Source organism: Mastacembelus armatus, chromosome 17 (assembly GCF_900324485.2).
Source record: "Mastacembelus armatus chromosome 17, fMasArm1.2, whole genome shotgun sequence".
Lineage (NCBI taxonomy): Eukaryota > Metazoa > Chordata > Actinopteri > Synbranchiformes > Mastacembelidae > Mastacembelus > Mastacembelus armatus.
In genome coordinates, this window is record NC_046649.1 from 24,712,044 (window position 1) to 24,730,993 (window position 18,950).

The following is an 18,950-nucleotide window of genomic DNA, read 5'->3' on the forward strand; positions in this document are numbered from 1 at the left end:
GTCCAGGGGCAGAGACAGTGAGTCAGCAGATCAGGTGTGGCCCTGACTAAGGACTGTCTTTATAGACAACAGCATAGTATTTTCTCCTTTGTCCTCTTTTAGTTGAAAAAACCATGCAGTGAAGTCTGGCAGATTTCTGTGTTGCAATATTGAACCAACAGAGCCTGCATGAACCATCAGTAGGGTTTGTTTTCTTAAAGCTTGTCCACACTAAAGCACCAGGCCAGAGCTTTCACATTTACCCAGATTTAGCCATAGTTTGTAACTATGTTTCACCAGCTGAGCCTCACGTTCACACTGAGTCTCAGCTCAGTGTTCAGGCTTCTGGTTCCCTGGTTCTGGGCCTCAGTGTCCAGCAGCTGTTTCCAGAGCTGCAGCTGTGAAAAGCCACTGTCTTCTACCTGCTCAGCAGCAAACAGCAGACAAATACAGCCAGAGACCAGCTGGTGAATATAGTGGAGCATTTAGCAGCTAAATAGCCAGAGATTTCCCTCAGGAGGTGGTGGAGACCAAACCCAGAGCTCAAATTGAGGGAACACTGGGCTGATTCAGCAGGTGGACTCAGACACTGCTCCACATGGACCAGCAGGTTGGTCTGGACATGCTGGAGGTGGAAATAAACAGCTGATTGACCAAGTCCAGCATATCATCTAAAAAGTGACAATCTGTCAGTGCTGTGTTCACAATAGAAGTGCAGGTGTAACCTCACAGGTTCAGCCTAACGCAGGAACAGCCCAGAAGAACATGTCGACCTCCTGTCTGCTGATGTATTTTCAGCTTTAACAGCTCTGTGTGGACGAGTTTCTGCTGATCTGAGTTCAGTCTGAATGTGTGAAACAGGAAGAGAGCTGAAGCCTACCTCAGTGTCCTCGCAGCACTGAAAGAGGGAAATTATAATTCACAGACTGAAGCCAGCAGGGAGAACACGGGGGGGCAGAGGGTATGGGGGGGGGCAGACAGAGGGGAGGGGGGGTGGCAGGGGGGACGGGGGGGAGATGAAAAGAGACGACAGGAAACACAGGAAGCAGGAGGACAGAAGCAGACGGAGACAGAAAGAGAAAAGGTCCAACTCTCCACAGAAACCTGATTGGCTCAAGGTCACCACGGCAACCAGGCTGTCAGTCAAGGCTAGTCCTGCCCCCTGGCTGTCCACACAGATACACACACATATGTGTGTTTTCATGCCTCGTGGGGACTTTTCATGGACTTACATTCATTTCTTGGACACTTACACTAACCACTACTTCTCTAACCCCCTCAACCCAACCTAACACTAACCTTCCCCTAACTCTACACTAACACTAACCTTCCCCTAACATTAACTCTACACTAACCTACCACTAACCTTCACCTGTAAAATGCAGTGATTTCCATGGTAGAGACGAGCATGTGGTCCCCCACATTATGTATCAATATGTACCAAGTACACAAATGTACACACGACATCATCACTCACCTGATTGCATCATCATCAAGAACAGAAACATGTTTTCATCTGACCTCTGACCTCCACATCAGGTTTTCCTGCACGGCTGTGTGTGTGTTCGTACCTTGTCAGTGCTGAGTTGTCGTCGAGGGCAAACACTCACCTGGGCAGCCTCTCCACCTGCTTTTATAACACCACAGCTGTGTGTGTGTGTGTGTGTGTGTGAGAGAGAGACTAATTAACCACAACAACAATTATCCACAGCCTCACAACCTGAGTGTTTACATGTAATTATCTGTGTAAGTATGTGTGTGTTTATAAATGAATGTATGGGAACGTACATATGTGATGGTTCTCTGCACACACACACACCAAACTCAGGAACACAGGAACCCCTGTGTCAGGCCCAGTCGGTTTATTAGGAACCCCTGTGTCAGGCCCAGTCGGTTTATTAGGAACCCCTGTGTCAGGCCCAGTCGGTTTATTAGGAACCCCTGTGTCAGGCCCAGTCGGTTTATTAGGACCCGCAGCACAAAAGATGGAGAAGGTGGCGTGGTAATAACCAGAGCAAATCATTTATTAAACTGTGAGTGTGTTGGGTGGGCAGGAGATCCTGTGGTGGCTGGTGACCTTGGACACATTATGCCTCACACCATGCCTTGTCAGCTGCTAAAGTGCTGTCTCCACATTGCTCTAAAACTAGCCTGAAACATTTCAAACATATTGTTACCCTGCAGGTGGGCTACAAACTGGTTTGAAACAACCTTTTCTAAAATTTTACATTAAAACAAGAGTTTAGAAATGGATCTAAAACTACTCAAAACAGAGGAATCCATATTAGGAGTCTTTGAGAGAGGCTGCAGTCTTCAGTCATCAGTCACTGGGTATACTGATTTAACCAGGGTTCCTTATTGTGGGATTGCTTCCTGTATTTGTAGATGGCAGCCAGCACAGTTTGAGTGACGGTTAAAAGGGAGACTGATGTAGCACAAAATTAAATTTCAACTGTTTGGCCATCGGAACCAAACAGCTGTGCACAAATGACGTTGTTGTTCTTCACGTCAGTTCAGTCTGTGCATGGTGGCAGTTTAGGAGCTCAGGGGGTTCACACCTGGTACATGTCCCTGACAGACAACAAACACACAACCAGCAGATCTGATGGGAACAGCAGGAACCTCAGGGATGTGGACTCACCCTGACTGATTTTGTGTTGATCTTTCACTCCTTCACAGAGGTATGAGTGTGTGTGTATGTGTGTGTTAATCTGCTGTTTTATGTGGCAGCAGTCTGATCCCTGTTTGTTTACTGTCGCTGCACCGCTTTTATTCTGACGTGTTCAGTAAACACAACAGGAAGTTCACCTGCGTCAGGTTGCGTGGGAACCTGCGGGTAACAAAGACACACCTTGACCTGCAGCTGTTCACAGGAAAATGCATACACAGCAGCTCCAGCTGTTTGTACGTGTTGTGTTTGTGTCTGTACTGATATGTGACCGTGTCACTGCTGCTGCTGTTCATGTTTGTAATGTAGAGAAATACTTCACTTCCACTTTTCATGCACTTTGGTTTGATTCTACTATTCTTCTACTAGACCAGGGCTCTCCAACCGTGGTCCTGGAGCGTTGCTGTCCTGCTTGTTTTCCACATATTCAGATATACGTGTTGTGAAGACAAAGGCTGCATCTGTTCGTGACACTGATTTATTCAAGTTGCAGCAGCTTCAATAATGTGAGCAGGAAGAAACATTTAGATTGTCACAGAAACTCAATGGAAATCTCACAAAACAACTGACAAACCTCAACCCTGGAACACAAACCAGGTCTTTATGGGGCCTGGGATGGGGTCATCCTCTGTATCTGAACTGTAGACTGCATGAGGATATATAGTCCTGATTGGGTGGGAGAAGCCATCTGAATCCTGTTAGTAGTTGTGCTGGACTGATGGACTCAGGTCATGGTCTAAGGAGTCTGTCCATCCCCAAACTAAAACCACCAGTCCCTGTCAGTCACTCCTGTGCTCCTCTTCCTTCTTCTCCTGGTCCCTCTTCTTCTTCACCTCCTTCAGTCCCTCTTGGATTTTGTATACAGCCTCCTGATCTCCGGCCAGTCGGGCCAAACTCAGAGCCTCCTGGTAGAACCTGACTGAGTCCTCCAGCCGACCTGAAGAGGACAGAGACATATCAGACCACATTCATACACTGGGTTCTGAAGACCTGGACTCGATGACCTTTGACCTGGCCTGACCTTTGTGCAGCAGGATGCCAGCCATGTTTCCTAGCAGCACATGCTGGTCTGGGTGTCCAGTGCAACGACTCAGGTCCACGGCCTGCTGGACCAGTGCTAGGGCATCGTCATGACAACCTTGCAGATCGAAGATAGTGGCCAGGTCGCTCATCAGCACGAGAGTCTGGGACAAGAGGATGCCATCAATTTAGTTTGTTTGGATCTGGACTTAAACATCAAAAGGTTTTAGAAAACGCTGTCATGTAATTCCCTGCAGGGGACCCAGTTTCACCAGTGTGGATGTGTTCCTACCTGGGGGTGTGTCTCCCCCTGCTCCTGGCGGCAGATGTCGAGGGCGTTCTGGTAGTCCTGTTTGGCCTGGCTCAAGTGCAGCCTTGATGCTTGGTATCGAGCTCGTGAGTCCAAACACAGACCGAGGAGGAGGCGAGTCTCCTTCCTCAGAGCCTCCTGCTCCTCTGGCAGTACAGCAGGAACAAGTGTCAGACTGAACCTGTTCTGACTGGACAAACTCACAGGTCTAGTTACGGCAGGTAAACTCTGACTAAAATAAATAACACCTGGGTCTCACCTGTCTGCTCGTCCGCTGGTAGCTCCTTCTGTTTCTGCAGTTTGGCCTCAAGAGACTCTGTGCAGAACCGGAACCCGTGCTCTGCAAGCTCCGCCCTCACACACACAAACAGAGAAACAAACCAACGGTTGAATTTTTTTGTTGTTGTCGCAGAAGGTGCTGATCATGGGTGTACTAAGGAGAACTGGAAACCAGATCACAAGAGGGTGCCCAGACTCTGAACATAAAAACATCTGGATGCTTCAAACAGCATTTTGTGTTCCTGTATGTGTCAATACTGATCCTGAATCTGAACCAGAACCTGAATCTGGTCCTGATCCTAGACCTGGACTTGCAGCTTATTGTAGTGAACTCCAGTCCTCACTTGTTCTGCTCAGCATAGATGGTGGCGAGTTTCAGGGACATCTCAATGATGGCATTGTCGTCCTGGAAACAGATAGGAAGTCACTAAGACAGTAACTAACACACACACACACACACGCACACACACACTGACCTCAGGGGTTCCTCCTGACAGCATGAAGCTCATCGCTGCTTTGAAGAGTTTCTCTGCCTGTAAGGAAGGTTTTTGTGTCTGTGACCTGAAACACAATGTTGTGTGACAATAAGCTGCTGGGCTGTGACTGGTTGGTACTCACCTGGTCCAGCTGACCCTGGACGTAGGCCAGATTTGCCATCTGAAGAAACACACAGAACTGTGTCAGAGCAGGTCACACAGCAGCAGGTTTACAGCCTGAGCATCGGCAGGCAGGTGTGTCATGGCTGCTTACCAGGCTGTAGGTGTAGATGATGGCCTGGGTGTTGTGGGTCTGATGAGCCAGAACGACAGCCTGATGGAGCAGGCCTGAGGCCGCCTGCAGCTGCCCCCGGTGCAGACTCAGCTGGACTCAGAAACACAGAGAAATTCCCAAGCTACCCAGCAGTATGGAAAGTACTTCAAATTAGAAGTATATAAGGTAGTTAACATTAGAATCCAATAATATCAGATCCATTCATGTGAAATGGGCTACTACTGTATTATCAGTATTTTGAAGGAGCAGACTTGTGTGAATCTCTAATACAAATATTTATTGTTTATTATTTGATTTTATTCACTTCCTGCAGACGTCGGACACATGATGAGTTAACAAGTTCAAATTTTATCTTCATGAATCTGAAAACTTGAATCTTGTCTGTGACAGAAGTTGAATTTCTATTTGAAGAAAAGCTTCTGTTTCTCAAAGCTGCAGCTCAGTAACATTAACCAACATCAGTATTAACCAACTAACTAACTAACCAACCAACTAACCAACCACTACAGTTAGTGGCCCTGGTACCTTGGCCTTCTTCAGCAGCAGGATCGTCTCATCCTCTTTTCTTTGGGCTTCATCTCGTTCGTCCTCATCAGAACTGAATAGGGAAAAGGCTGCTGGCGCGCACGCACGCACGCACGCACACACACACGCACACACACACACACACACACACACACAAACAGACAAACACGCACACACACGCACACACAGACACAAACACACACACAGACAAACACGCACACACACGCACACAGACACAAACACAAAAACAAACACACAGACAGACAAACACACAGACACACACACAAATACACACACTCACGCAAACACACAGACAAACACACACGCACACAGACAAACACACACACACACACACATGCACACAGACAAACACAAACATACACACACACAAACACAAAGACACACACAGACAGACAGACAAACACACAGACACACACAAAGACACAGACACACACAGACAGACAGACAAACACACAGACACACACAAATACACAGACAAACACAAACATACACACACACAAACACAAAGACACACACACACAGACAGACAGACAAACACACAGACACACACAAATACACACAGACAAACACAAACATACACACACACACACAAAGACACAAACAAACACACAGACAGACAGACACACACACACACACACACAGACACACACACACACCAGAGACAGTTAAACTAGCTCAACTAAATGACGCGCAAAGACGGAACATCTGCAGATCTCTCTGGGCCTTTGCGGGACTCACTGACCGACTGCTGCCCACAGGACTCCTGCTCGGCTCCGTGTGCTCTGGAAGTTTCTCCCCATCGACTCGGGTCTGCTCGTCTTTTCCCAGCGGGATCCGCGACCCTGCTCCCTGACAGGGCGCAGACAGAAGGACGTTTGGGTGACATTAATCCAAATTATATTTTCGGTTCATTTCATTTGTAACAGGTTTGGACAAATTAATGGAAACACTCCTGGGCTGAAATTTAAAGTGTAAGATGCTGCACATGGGTGTGCACGTGGACCTGGACACGCCCCCAGACTCCGTACACACTCACCTGCAGCACAGCGACTCACCTGCGGTCCACGTCCAGGTTTCCCGTGGAGATCCGCCTCAGATTTGCTCCCGATCCCCAGAACCGGTTCAGGGTCTGACAGAGGACAGCACGACGCACACAGGAGGCCGCCATCTTTACTGTTTACATAACGCCCGGAAGTCACGAGGTGTGCCTTCACATTCAAAGCAGAGGAGAGAAAAAGAACTATATAATATAAATTTTAGCTAATTTAAAATAAACCTTTTGACATTATTTGTGATTGTGAGCCCCCCTTTTGAAATGATGAGCTTAGTTACAGTGAGATTATTTTCTGAAATCGACTAATATTTAAAATCTTTTTGAATGTTCATGAGGATTCAATCAAATCAGTAACAAAAAGTTTCTAAAACATGTGAAAGTCATTATGACAAACATTTCCTGCATTACTGCGATGTGGAAACTTATTTCTAACCTGTGATGTGTTTTGTTCATTTACTCAAACACTGAACTACAGTTTTTAACATTTCTCTGATTAAACTTCATAAACTCACATGAATGAATGACTGATCACCTTACAGGACACAATGAATACTTTTACTTGAAGCACATTTGACAGAAAGTACTTGAACTTTTATTTCAGCAGGTTATTTGTAAAATGTTGTAGTTCTATTTTTATTGATTCCAGTAATAAAAATACTGGGAAGCACCTGATTTTCTCTGGGACACACAAAACCCAATCTGTCTGCTCAAATAGAAATTTCAGATTTATTTGAGTTTGATTTTATCCCATAGCTCCTAAAAACTGATCTGGAATCAGTGTTGGGGACAGCAGAAAACACAAGCACACGTTTGAGTCTTTTATTGTGAAAGTGGAGAGCAGGATGTAGCATAACATTTCATTTCATGACCACATGGTCACGGTCCAGTACCTGTCATGACGGCACACAGAACAAGTCTGTCGTCATTTGTCTTTCTGCTGCGCCGAGACCTGATTGGCCGCTGTCTGGCTGATTGTGGAAAACGGTGACAGGAACTCAGACCCTGCACAACAGCTGCAACAGACTGAACATACAGATTGGATTTTCTGCTCAGCTCTTTCATTCTGTCTCATCACAAGTCTCATGGTCATTTCTCTAGTGTACACACAGCAACACTACCGAAAATGTTCATGTTTCACTTTAATCCATCAAGACCTCTCGATCGGCCTGGAACTAGTGAGTTTTCTTCCTTTGGAAAACTGTTGTTTACATTACTAAAATTAACTTTTAAAAATGGCGGTGGCCTGTGCTGCAAGTTAGTGTTTGATGTACATCACTCGTTTGTATTGTATTATTGTACTGGAAAGTACCTACTCTAACGTAGGAGCTAAAAACGTCCCCTGAAATATTGTTCTAAGAACTATTCTAGTTCTCAGTTCCTGGTCACTGTCAACAGCAAGTCCAGTATTGTCCAATCAGCCTTTTACAGTTTCAGACAAGGAGACACAGGTAGAGATACAGCGATGCAGGTTCATGTGAAATCACACAGACTCAAAGTATCTGATTGCTTACAGACTGGAGCTGGTCCTTAGTCCAAACAGGGTTTTTGGTCTAGAAAGACACAAACTCCTGGTTCTGAACAAGCAGCTTTGGGCTAAACACACTGTGGAGTAAGAAAACTGTTAAACGCAAAAAGCTGAAACTTTCAGGCACTGTGCCCCCAAACCCCAGACAAAAGTGACCCGCCCCCCACAGAACAAAAAATAGGCACATTTTTCAATGAGCAGACCTTTTGTCCAATCATCTCCTCTCCACAGGTTTGTATGATAGACAGATAGATAGATACTTTAGTCGTCCCCCATGGGGGAAATTAAGAAGATGTGAGGAGAGTGTTCAGAAAATGCAAGAACCATGTTCTGACCTGCACTCATAAATACACTGATACTACAGATAACTAGGACTATTACAGGAGTTTGTCACTCAGTGTTACCTTTACCTTACTTCTATATGGAGGCTAATTATGGACTACATTTCCCATAATGCTTTGACAGATGGGATATACTGCTATATTGTTGATACAAATTATTCTTCAGCAGAATTCACTGTGATCAGCTGCTGTTTGCAGTGAGCCCATGGATGCACAGACAACAGTCCCTGGATCACTGTGATACTGAAGGAAACTTACAAACAGCAGGGATCTGAATGAGGTTCTGCAGCCTGTTTACTCCGTATCGTGGCAGAATCGTCGTCATGTGAGAATGAGATCGCATAGGGGCCTGAATCAGGATCGAGATTATAAAGCGATTTATCGCACAGTTGTACTGCATACACCTGTCCCTGTTACCTCCCAGTGTCTTATTCGTCCTGTGGAGGTCTCAGTCTGTAGACCTCCGTCAGTAGGGGCAGTGTTTCGGGAGTGTCACAGGTAGTATTTTCTGGTGGACTCACTTGGCTGGCTGGTGGTCAATGAACCTCTTCAAGTGGTAGCGTAGCACTCCTTTGGTTTTAAAGGTCTTGCCGCAGCTGCAGGCGTGCGGCCGCTCGCCGGTGTGGTCGAGCTGGTGGACCCGCAGCAGTGAGCTGGTGAAGAAAAACTCTCCACAGGTGATGCAGTAGTGGCTCTTCTCTCCGGTGTGTTTGGACCTCTGGTGGCTAAGCAGCGAGCCTGACGTGATGAAGCTCTGGCCACAGTCCCTGCACCTGAATGGACGCTCGCCAGTGTGGATCCTCTCGTGGGCCCTCCACGAGTTGTGGTAGGAGAAGGACTTTTCGCAGTACGAGCATTGGTACAGCTTCTCCTTGGTGTGGCTGAGCCGGTGCATCTTCAGGTAGTGGGCAATGGTGAAGCTCTTCCCGCAGTCGCCACAAGTGAATGGCTTCTCGCCCACGTGGAACAGCGTGATGTGGGACCTCAGGTGGGACGACTGGGTGAACCTCTTCCCGCAGGTGGTGCAGAGGAACGGACGCTCTCCAGTGTGGGTCACCATGTGAGACTTGAGGTGGGGCGACTGGGTGAACCTCTTCCCGCACTCAGTGCACTTGTAGGGCTTCAGGCCGGTGTGTGTGCGGTTGTGCAGCTTCAGGCCCTGCAGGCTGGAGAAGCACTTGCCACATTCTGTGCAGTGGTAGGCCTTCAGGTCCTCATGAGTCCTCTGGTGGCAACGCAGGCCACTCAGCAGCTTGAAGCCTTTGCCACACGTGGGGCATTTATGTGGCTTTCTGTTTGAGTGGGTCACCTGGTGCAGCTTCAGACTCTGAGGGTTGCTGAAGGTCTTCTTGCACTTGAGGCAGGGCAGCAGCTTCTGGTTCTTGTGGGACTTTTGGTGGAAGTTGAATCCCTGGTAGGAGACGAACATTTTGTCACAGACTTTGCAGTGGTAGCACTTCTCCCCTTTGTGCAGCTCCAGGTGTTCAGTGAGCTCGTCCTGCTCACCGAAGCCATCCCCACAGAACCAGCACTTGAAGGGTTTGGTCCCTGAGTGTGTCCGGTGGTGAGTCTTCCAGTCCCTCTTCAGGGCGAAGGTCTTGTCGCAGTACGAACACTGGTAGGGCTCCTTGCGGTCGTGGATTTGTTGGTGGATAACGAGGCTCATCAGGGTCGGGTAGGACTTCCCACACTGCCAGCACTCATTGGGTTTCTGTCCTTGGTGGATCCTCAGGTGAGCCTCCAAATGAGACCTCTTGTAGAAACCTTTCTTACATTCAGGGCAGTAGACCATCTTCCTGCCGGTGTTGGTCAGATGGAGTGTCCTTGGCATCTGGGTCCAGAGCTGAGGGTGATCACCTGGAGGGGTCAGAGGTCAAGGTGGTCAGACAATAGTTTTTATCAGGGTTCACCTGGTTACACACAGATGTTTTTAATAAGAAAACAACTAATTCAGTTCTTATTGGTTACCGAGAGACAGGAAGTCCCTCCCCTCCAGCCACATCCTGCAGTCAGTCAGTTTGACGGACAGCTTCTTGAGGACAGGATACGACTGGATCTCCACGTCTCCATCTGGCTCTATTTTGATCCGAATGTTCCCAAGTTCTTCAGCTGCTTCCTGAGATAAAAACATTTGCTTCATCAATCGGTCCGTTCACAGAAACAACACCGATCATTATAATCTCCAATCAATCAAACAACTCAGGTTTTATCTATTTATCTAGTGGTTCCACATCCCACCCCTTCATGTTTGGGGGGGTCACGCCAAAACCTTTGGGCCAATCAGCTCTGCACTTGTACCGCTTTTAGTTTAAAGACTCGTTGCTATGACAACGGAATCAGATTAGTTTTAAACTGGCTTTGAAGAACCAGAAGATGTGGACTCATGTCAAATCCTCAACATTGAGATCTGGAGAACAAGTCCACCTATAGGTACCAGTACTGGTCTCCCTGGACCTACTGATTAGAGCATCATCCAAATCTCAGGACATGTGCACAGTCGGAAACACATCTGTGCCGAACCTCGGGCCCCCTCGTCCACAAAACCCCATCAGCCAGCTCCAACACAGGCTGGGCAGAACCTTAGCCGAACTCCGCTCACGGTCCCGTCCTTGTGTTTTGTCTGTCCATTGTCCGGGTCTCGCAGACCCAACAGCCACTTAAACCAGCTGAAGGCAGGTCCAGTCTTCGTCTAATCGCTTATTCGGACTGAAACCAGTTTCTCCTGGCAGAAACGGACCGGGTTTTCACGAACCTCTAAGGTTCAGCTAAGCAGAGTTCTGCTCAGTCGAGGCCGAATTAAAAAGGCACCAATAATCAAACGTGTGGTCTTTGTTTGGGTCGGTGTGCTCGGGCTGAGGACTGCCCGACACGCATCAGTTTTTGGATGGAGCCTGGCTCCCTCTCTTAGCTTAGCGCGGCTAACGGCACCGGAGCCAAACAGCCGGTGGGAGGACGGACATGAGACCGGCTGGTGTGCTTACCGGTGAGGTCCCGTCGGTGTCCATCCCGCCGGTTCAGCTGCTGAACAAAAACGGTGTCGGTGTGGTCTGAGGTCTGAGATGGACCGAGCGCGGAATCCAGGAGCTAACAGCAGCAAGTCCTGCTGCAGCAGCGGACTTCCGGGAAAGGAGGAAAAACAGGGAAAGTGGAACTACAGGAAATGTAGTTTATTTGTTTTATTTACGTGTTTATGTTTGTTAAGGCCTCTGTCTTTAACAGGCTGCATCAAACACCTGGACACAATCGAAACTTCTCAGGTGAGCACAAGTATGTGAAGACAAGTATCTAAAAACTACAGATCAATAAGTTGTTTTGCTTTGACCCATGACCCCAGCCTCCCTCCAGTGGAGCCTCGTCTGAAAACCTGAGCAGACCACACGTGTTTCTGTCTGCAGCCATATTGTGTCCACTATGTTCATTTGACAAACCGGGATAAGGGGTCAGGATTTCCCAGGTATCTTTAATCCACTCAGCAAGTTAAATTTATTCTGTGCAGCTGAACTGGGCTTTGCTCCAGAACCAGGCTGGCATTAATCTCGGTGATTTATCTGAACCAACTGTTTGTCTTTCCATTGTCTCCTGCTAATGTTTGGAATCACCAGTAATTCTGTGATCAATCCCATGGTCTCAACACACACCTGGTTTCACAGGGCCAATCCAGGACAAGCCGATTCTACCAGAACAAGGTGCTCTTTCCACCTGTCCTGGGTTCCTTCCCTCAGGTTTTGTGCAGCAATCCATCCAGGGTGCTGTTATGTTACTACAGCAGGGTGAAACCTGGGGCTGACATCTGGACCAGACCTTTCGAGCACATTTATCCCCCTCCACATTAAACAGGATTTACACTGTAGCTCGTTTATGGTTTTAAATAAAAGAGGCCCCAGGTCACGGGGCTGTTACACCTGTAATACAAGAAACACCTGTTCGATGTGGGATTTCTCAGTTTCACACTCCACTGACAAATGAGCTGAAATAAACCTCAAAGAAACATTGACCTGAACAACATGAATAAAAAGAACCAAAGTATTTCAGTCAAATTTTACTTAGTTTCTAACCGGATCACAGCCTCAGTGATGTAACGACCAAAGGTCATGAAGTAACTGCTGTAAAAAGAGATGCAGATCAGTTCATTCTCATGAGTTTATTTCAACAGTTTGATCAACATCTGAACAAGCAGACTTTTTTTAAAAACAAAGTGTTGATTTAGACAAATCCAAATAAACCAGAAGGAAGTTTGTTTCAGGGCAGGGTTCTTATTTAATGAGTTTGGTTCCTCAAGACATTACAGAACCTCTGTACTCTGGTTTCTACAGGTTCCCGTTAATATGCGACTTCACAGAAGAACATTTTCTTCTTTAACTTGAACCCCACAGTGTGAAGAGCAGCTCAGACTATGAATCAGGACTCCCATTTCAGTTGCTCCCAGCCGATTAGAACAGTTGATGTGAGCTGGTATTAAAAAGCCTCCGTGTGGCCATGATGTACATTTACGTCGATGTGCTTTGAAGCAGAATCCCTCATAAAAAGCTCCTTGTGGATGAAGTGGAGGAGAACCTCAGCTGGCACACAGGAAACCACACTGGGGTCACATGGCAGCTCCACATACCTGCAGACAGGTGGAGTCCAGCATCAGGAACACACCTGGACACGTTAGCACAATGCACGTCACAATACTGACACCAGTCAATGATCACCTTTCTCTTGAAAAGGTATTAATGGGCCCTTGGCTTGGCTGCTTTGGTCACATGACCTCAGTCAGCTGTTCTGGGATCAGAAACGCTTCAGGGGTCTTTGTCAGGGCACCCCCACACTGAGAACACACTGCCTGATGGGGGCGCTACAATTCGGCCTTTTGTCTACATCATCTCCCAGACACCAGCCCCACCTACTTTGACATCGCAAAAATGATTGGCTGAGGACACTCACCAACATGTCTGAGGTGTGACATCACAACTTCATCTTAGCCAGGTCACAGGTAATTCTGAGAGGCAATCAGAAAGCAGGGTTGAACATAGAACATATGCAAAACACCCCACTGAATTACCCCACTGAACTGCCTGGATCAGAATACGCTTCAGTCCGGTTTTGTCATGGCCCCCCCCACCCTGTGAACAGTCTGCTTTAGGGGGGGCTTCAGTCGGCCTTTTATTTCATCCCTTCCAGGCAGAACAGGTAAATACACACCTGTCTACAGGACAGGACCTGTGATCACTTCAAACAATTCATCTACTCAGACACAGCACTAATAAACACTAAACACGTTGAATCCAGTACTTACAACCAAGTGTTCAGTTCTTACATCAGGTCCTGAGTCTGGGCCTGGAGGGGCAGGGTCAGACCACATTTTCGACTCAGGTCCCCAGGTCTCTGGTTGATCCTGATGGGAAAATGAACAGACGGATAAATTCAACTCAAACTCAAATCTCCGCATCTTTCACGATTCATGTGCAGGGATTGGAGCGCTGCAGAACCCGCCTAAAAATCCCCGGTTTTTAACGATGTCTTGAGTATTAAAGGAACTCCCTGAGGTTTGGTCCGCCATAGAGACTATTCACAGCAAACGCGAACCGTTAAGGGGTCATTCGGCGAACTTTAGGTTCCGGAATGTGAATAACTGTGGGCTAAAGACAGGGCTCAGACCGCACCGTGACCTGCTTAAACCGAACTAACGAACTAAGCCAACCCGCATGTCTAAATCCGGATCCGTAGAGACGGTGGGTCGGAAATGATACCGCTAGAAGTGACCGAGCCAACAGATTGACACTAATGTAACGGTTCCGCTTTGTTCGGTCTTCACAAGATCCCGCCACAGACTCCGGCTAGCTTAGCATATTAGCTTCACGTCACAAAGCGTCCAGACAGAAAAGTGGTTTTCATGAGTTTACTTTACCATTGTGTGAAAGCACAGAGCCCGTGTTCCGCTTCATATCGGAACCCTAATAGAACCATAATATAATAAAAATTTATTTAACCTTTTTCACTCTGTCGCATGTTTCGTCTCCGGCCCGGCGCCATGTTGCTTTTATGCACAACAACGACCAATCACAGCGTGCGATTCTTCTTCTGGGGTTTACTGCCGGTGTACAAACATTGGAGAGGAGTTTCCGCCACCTGCTGGACGGAAGATGTTTTTGTTTTTAATGCAGAGACGCTTTAACTGTTTAACCCAGAACATGAATAATAGGAAATCAACCATTATTAAATAAAACAATAACGTCATTTCTAAATTAGCATTTGTGTAAAACATTTCACAGCTTATTTTTACAGCATCTGATTGGATATTAGCAGTTGGAAATAAAGGCAGAGGTGGAGGAACTTAATACAGCATGCATGCAAACTTAAATGATTTTATACTGCTAACTTGTTTTACGTATTACCATTATTAGCATTTACAATATACAATTTGTTGTAAATATACTGTGAATAAAATGTATTGACTTAAACTTAAAGTATTAATAAGAGCAGACTCTAACTAAAAAAACTGACTTTTGTAGCAGTGGGTTGTAAAATATGAGCATTTCATTATGGTTTGTTTAGTCAAATATTTTTGGTGTTTACTGCAGTGTTTATATAATGCCAGGTTAGCCTTGTCCCTGATCAAATAATCACCCTGGAGTAATCACCCATAACTTTGTCAGGTTCAGCTTCAGGAGTCACACAGAACAGGCAATAGACAATAGACAAATAGACAACAGGAGGAGTACGCGTCCTTTGTAGTTTTTAAATGCCATTTTATGTTAATGGCAGCCTCACCAACTTGAACTGGTTATAATCTTAACACTATCAAGTGATAATATCTCAAGTAAATTTAAAGAGAATTCAAAGTTGTAGGGCAGAGGATTTTTTTTACACTTCCATCCCATTGGTTTCCCAATGGTCTTTAAGGGTTATAGAGATGTCAGAAGGAACCATATTGGTTTGGATCTGTGTTATGGGTGAGACCTTTGTTGTCATCAACAGATTTATTTCAATTTTCGTTTCTTAATAATTTGTTTTTAGAGGATAAAGTGACAGACTTGAACTTTTGGTAAATGACAGGAAAAACAAACCTGATCATCTGCACTTTTTTCTGGCAGCTCATCCATCCATCTTCTATACCCACTTTTCCTGGCTCAGGGTCACAGGGATCTGCTGGAGCCTATCCCAGCTCTCTCTCAGGTGGAAGGCAGGGGTACACCCTGGACAGGTCACCAGTCCATCACAGGGCCACATATAGACACACAAAGACAGACAACCTCACACACACTCCTACAGGCAATTTTAGAGTCACCAATCAACCTGACATGCATGTTTTTAGACTGTGGGAGGAAACTGGAGTAAACCCACGCAAGCACAGGGAGAACATGCAAACTCCACACAGAAAGGCCGGGATGCGAACCCACGACCTTCTTGCTGCCCCTCTGGCAGCTCATCAAAAATGAAAATGCACATAGTGATAACCTGAACACACACACACACACGCACACACACACATAAATAAATTTATTACATGCTGGGCCACATGACTGGGAGCCTTTCTGAATGGTTTAGAAATGTGATTTTAACTGCTAAATTCTTGTTTATTTTTTCCATGAAGACAATGACTTAAAAAATGGAAACACACCACTTTTTTTTTTTTACCTGACTTCTGCTGTCCCATGTGTACCATACCTGACCTTGGGCCCCTGCAGGGAAGCAGACATGTTATGTATGTATGCATGTATGTATTCTGGACCAAATTTCTCATGACAAGCATCTACATAACCTATGTTGGATTGAAAGGGTAATATTAGCCCTGAGTCACATGATCCAAACTACGATTGGTTCTATATAGTATTACATTAATGTTGGACAAACAAAATTAAATAGGTAATACAAATAATGATTGGCCTCTGTACCGGTTAAGATTCTTAGTTGAGATATGTTTAATATTATTTCCAAAATACAAATCAACTGATCTGCATGATAAAACTGCACTAGGCATATCAGGAGGCAGTTTTCTATTGAGTACAAAACAGTCCCCATAATAAATAAACAAAGTGTTTTTATTATCAAAAGCTTTGATTCTTGTTTTTCCGACGCACAGAGAAAAGACTGAAGCCAACCAGCGCGAGCCCGACCGTTAGAAAAGAACGCGCCGTTGGTTCAGAAGTTTTGATCCGGTTTGTCCAGACGTTGGTGCCGATCGTTACTACAACGTTAAACTCTGTCGCTTCAGCCGAAGGAGGTTGCCAAGAGCACTATGGACGGGAAAGACGGAGCCGAGGATCCGATCCAGAGTTTTACCGTGAAGAGCTTGAGGCTGGAGGAGGAAACCTGGCGGGAGTTCGAGTCACAGGAGGCGACCAAGGTGGTCCTGAACCGCTTCTGTACCGCAGATTACTGCAACCTGTTTATCCACCGGGACTATGGACTCTCCGTCAGCCTCGACTTCCCCAGAAATATCACGAGTAAAGTCATCTGTGTCTCCAAAACCAAGGAAAACGACAGAAAGATTTTAATCATTCAAGAAGTTCGAGGATACGATGTGCTGAGCTTCATCATCTCTGTCACCGAGCAGGTAACGTTAGACTGTGACGTCACTGCGGCCGAAACAAACTGAGGCTAGTGGGATGTTACTTTAAGCTAAAGAACCAGGTGACTGTAGCATTGAGGTCAGTTAGGTAAACTAATTAACTAGTTAACTGTACAGGTTAACTTGATGTTTGATGTTCACGCCATAGTTAATACCTGATGGTTAAGGTGTGTCACCTCTCTCGTCAGGTGACCTGCCCATTACTTAGCAACCCAAAGAGCAGTAGCAGGTGGGCGGTGGGTGTGGCTGACGAGGTTCTGAGGTTCATGGAGAGACAGAAGAATGAAGCGCTGGTGATGAAGGCTCAGACTGAGGGATGCACCTTCCTGCCCTTTCCTGATGCTCTCCATGACGACGGCCTCAACAACGACGTTCCCCATGACGACGGCCTCCATGATGATGATCTCCAAGATGACGCTCTCAATGATGACCCTGGTGATGGTGGTTTCTGTGATGATGTGCCACATGATGATGGTCTCTATGACAGCAGTCTACAAGATGATGGTCTCCATGATAGTGCTCTGCATGACAGAAATCCTCATGATGACGACGCCGAAGGAGGGTAGGGTGGTCCAACACACACAGGCTGAGCTGTTTGATGTTACAGGTTTGACGTTAACTGGACGTTATCACAGTTTTTTTTTATTGGAGCACAAACATGCATGTGTACATAGCAAAGAGAACACAAAAACCCAAAATGTAATAATTAAAAATAAAGAAAATAAGTTTTTAATAAGTTAGGAATACGTTTTTAGATATTTTTCCATATGTATTAAAAATCAGAAAGTGAAATCCTTCTATCTTTGGCAGCAGTTTCAGCTTCAGTCTCTACATGTCCTGCACCTGAGTTTGGGCAGTTTATCCTCGCATGAAGAATCATCACCTCATCTTTGATGCAGTCAGCAGAAACATGTCCTCATATTAAAACGCTCTGTCAGGGAAGCTTCTGTTATGGACAGTGCTTGTAGAAAACTGCTGCAGGCTGCACAGACATTATTACCCATGTACAGAAATGGAGGTTATTCTCTTCTCTGACAGGAAGTTGTCAGATATGAAGCTGCTCTATGCCTGTGACTGGACTATCATAGAGTGGGCGGAGCTTGTGTCTGAGTTCCTGCAGCAGGACTCATCTCAGCTGGTTCTGGACGGACTGAAGCCACTTCCCTCAGCAGAGTTTCAATTCTGGAAGGCCCGACTGAAGAACCTGCTCTTCATCCAACAACAGGTGATGAGGTCACACACAGGAAATGATGTCACGCAGCAGTTGATGAGGTTATTCTGACTGCTTTTTATCATTAGCATCATAAAATGGACATAAAGTTCAACATCCAAACTCTGTGGAGCAATGATCCATTGCATTCACATTGATCCTTTGATGACTGTGAATTGCCCATAGGAGTGAGTGTGAGTGTGTGAGGTTGTTGGTCTCTATGTGGCCTTGTGATGGACTGGTGACCTGTCCAGGGTGTACCCCTGCCTTTCACCCAAAGAGAGCTGGGATAGGCTCCAGCAGATCCCTGGGACCCTGGTTAAGGAATAAGGGGGTCTAGAAAATGTTGAGAAACAGTAGAACTGAGTCTCTGCTAAATTTATCGATCACAGCTGACCAGGTCTTTGGTAACAGCCTCTTTTAAACCACAAAAACAGTTCACTGGAGGCCATAGAGAGATGTGACAGAGTCATGTGTTTTCATTCAAAACAGTGTTTGTTAGTCCAGTCGTCACTAGTGTAGCGAGAGCTCATTAACCACATCGTAAAGTTTTAAATGTTTGTTAAACAATTTTATATTAATTCTAAACAGCTGATCTGCAGCTGCTGCCAAATCTTTGTCAAAGCAACGTGAAGCTGCTGACATTAGCTTCAGTTTTTATACAGCTCTGTTTGATCATGAGAAATAACCAGG

At 46.1% G+C, this 18,950-nt stretch overlaps 2 protein-coding genes and 1 long non-coding RNA gene across 6 annotated transcripts; all 3 read right to left on the bottom strand.

Annotated features, from left to right (window-relative positions):
* Window positions 1–3,109: 3,109 nt before the first annotated feature.
* Window positions 3,110–6,781, bottom strand: ttc19 (tetratricopeptide repeat domain 19). 2 transcript variants are annotated; one of them, XM_026313765.1, is made up of 11 exons: window positions 6,629–6,781; window positions 6,316–6,422; window positions 5,553–5,641; window positions 5,007–5,117; window positions 4,875–4,913; window positions 4,733–4,789; window positions 4,601–4,662; window positions 4,237–4,331; window positions 3,960–4,123; window positions 3,669–3,831; window positions 3,110–3,584 (listed from the first exon to the last, which is right to left on the bottom strand). In XM_026313765.1, exons 1-11 carry the CDS (start codon window positions 6,739–6,741, stop codon window positions 3,427–3,429), a joined length of 1,158 nt encoding a protein of 385 aa, XP_026169550.1. In that variant the 5' UTR covers window positions 6,742–6,781; the 3' UTR covers window positions 3,110–3,426. The 2 variants fall into 2 exon arrangements, with proteins under 2 accessions (XP_026169550.1, XP_026169548.1); XM_026313763.1 differs by having other exon boundaries at window positions 5,553–5,644.
* A 651-nt stretch (window positions 6,782–7,432) lies between these two features.
* LOC113134377 (zinc finger protein 664-like) lies at window positions 7,433–11,610 on the bottom strand. Of its 2 annotated transcripts, none has more exons than XM_026313741.1 (3): window positions 11,475–11,610; window positions 10,462–10,609; window positions 7,433–10,350 (listed from the first exon to the last, which is right to left on the bottom strand). In XM_026313741.1, exons 1-3 carry the CDS (start codon window positions 11,496–11,498, stop codon window positions 9,011–9,013), a joined length of 1,512 nt encoding a protein of 503 aa, XP_026169526.1. In that variant the 5' UTR covers window positions 11,499–11,610; the 3' UTR covers window positions 7,433–9,010. The 2 variants fall into 2 exon arrangements, with proteins under 2 accessions (XP_026169526.1, XP_026169527.1); XM_026313742.1 differs by lacking the exon at window positions 11,475–11,610 and adding an exon at window positions 10,952–11,088.
* Window positions 11,611–12,615: 1,005 nt separating this feature from the next.
* On the bottom strand, window positions 12,616–14,536 carry LOC113134471 (uncharacterized). Of its 2 annotated transcripts, none has more exons than XR_003296071.1 (4): window positions 14,466–14,536; window positions 13,772–13,870; window positions 13,420–13,474; window positions 12,616–13,099 (listed from the first exon to the last, which is right to left on the bottom strand). It is a non-coding gene; the product is annotated as an uncharacterized LOC113134471 (long non-coding RNA). The 2 variants fall into 2 exon arrangements; XR_003296072.1 differs by having other exon boundaries at window positions 14,384–14,492.
* Between the last annotated feature and the right edge of the window lie 4,414 nt (window positions 14,537–18,950).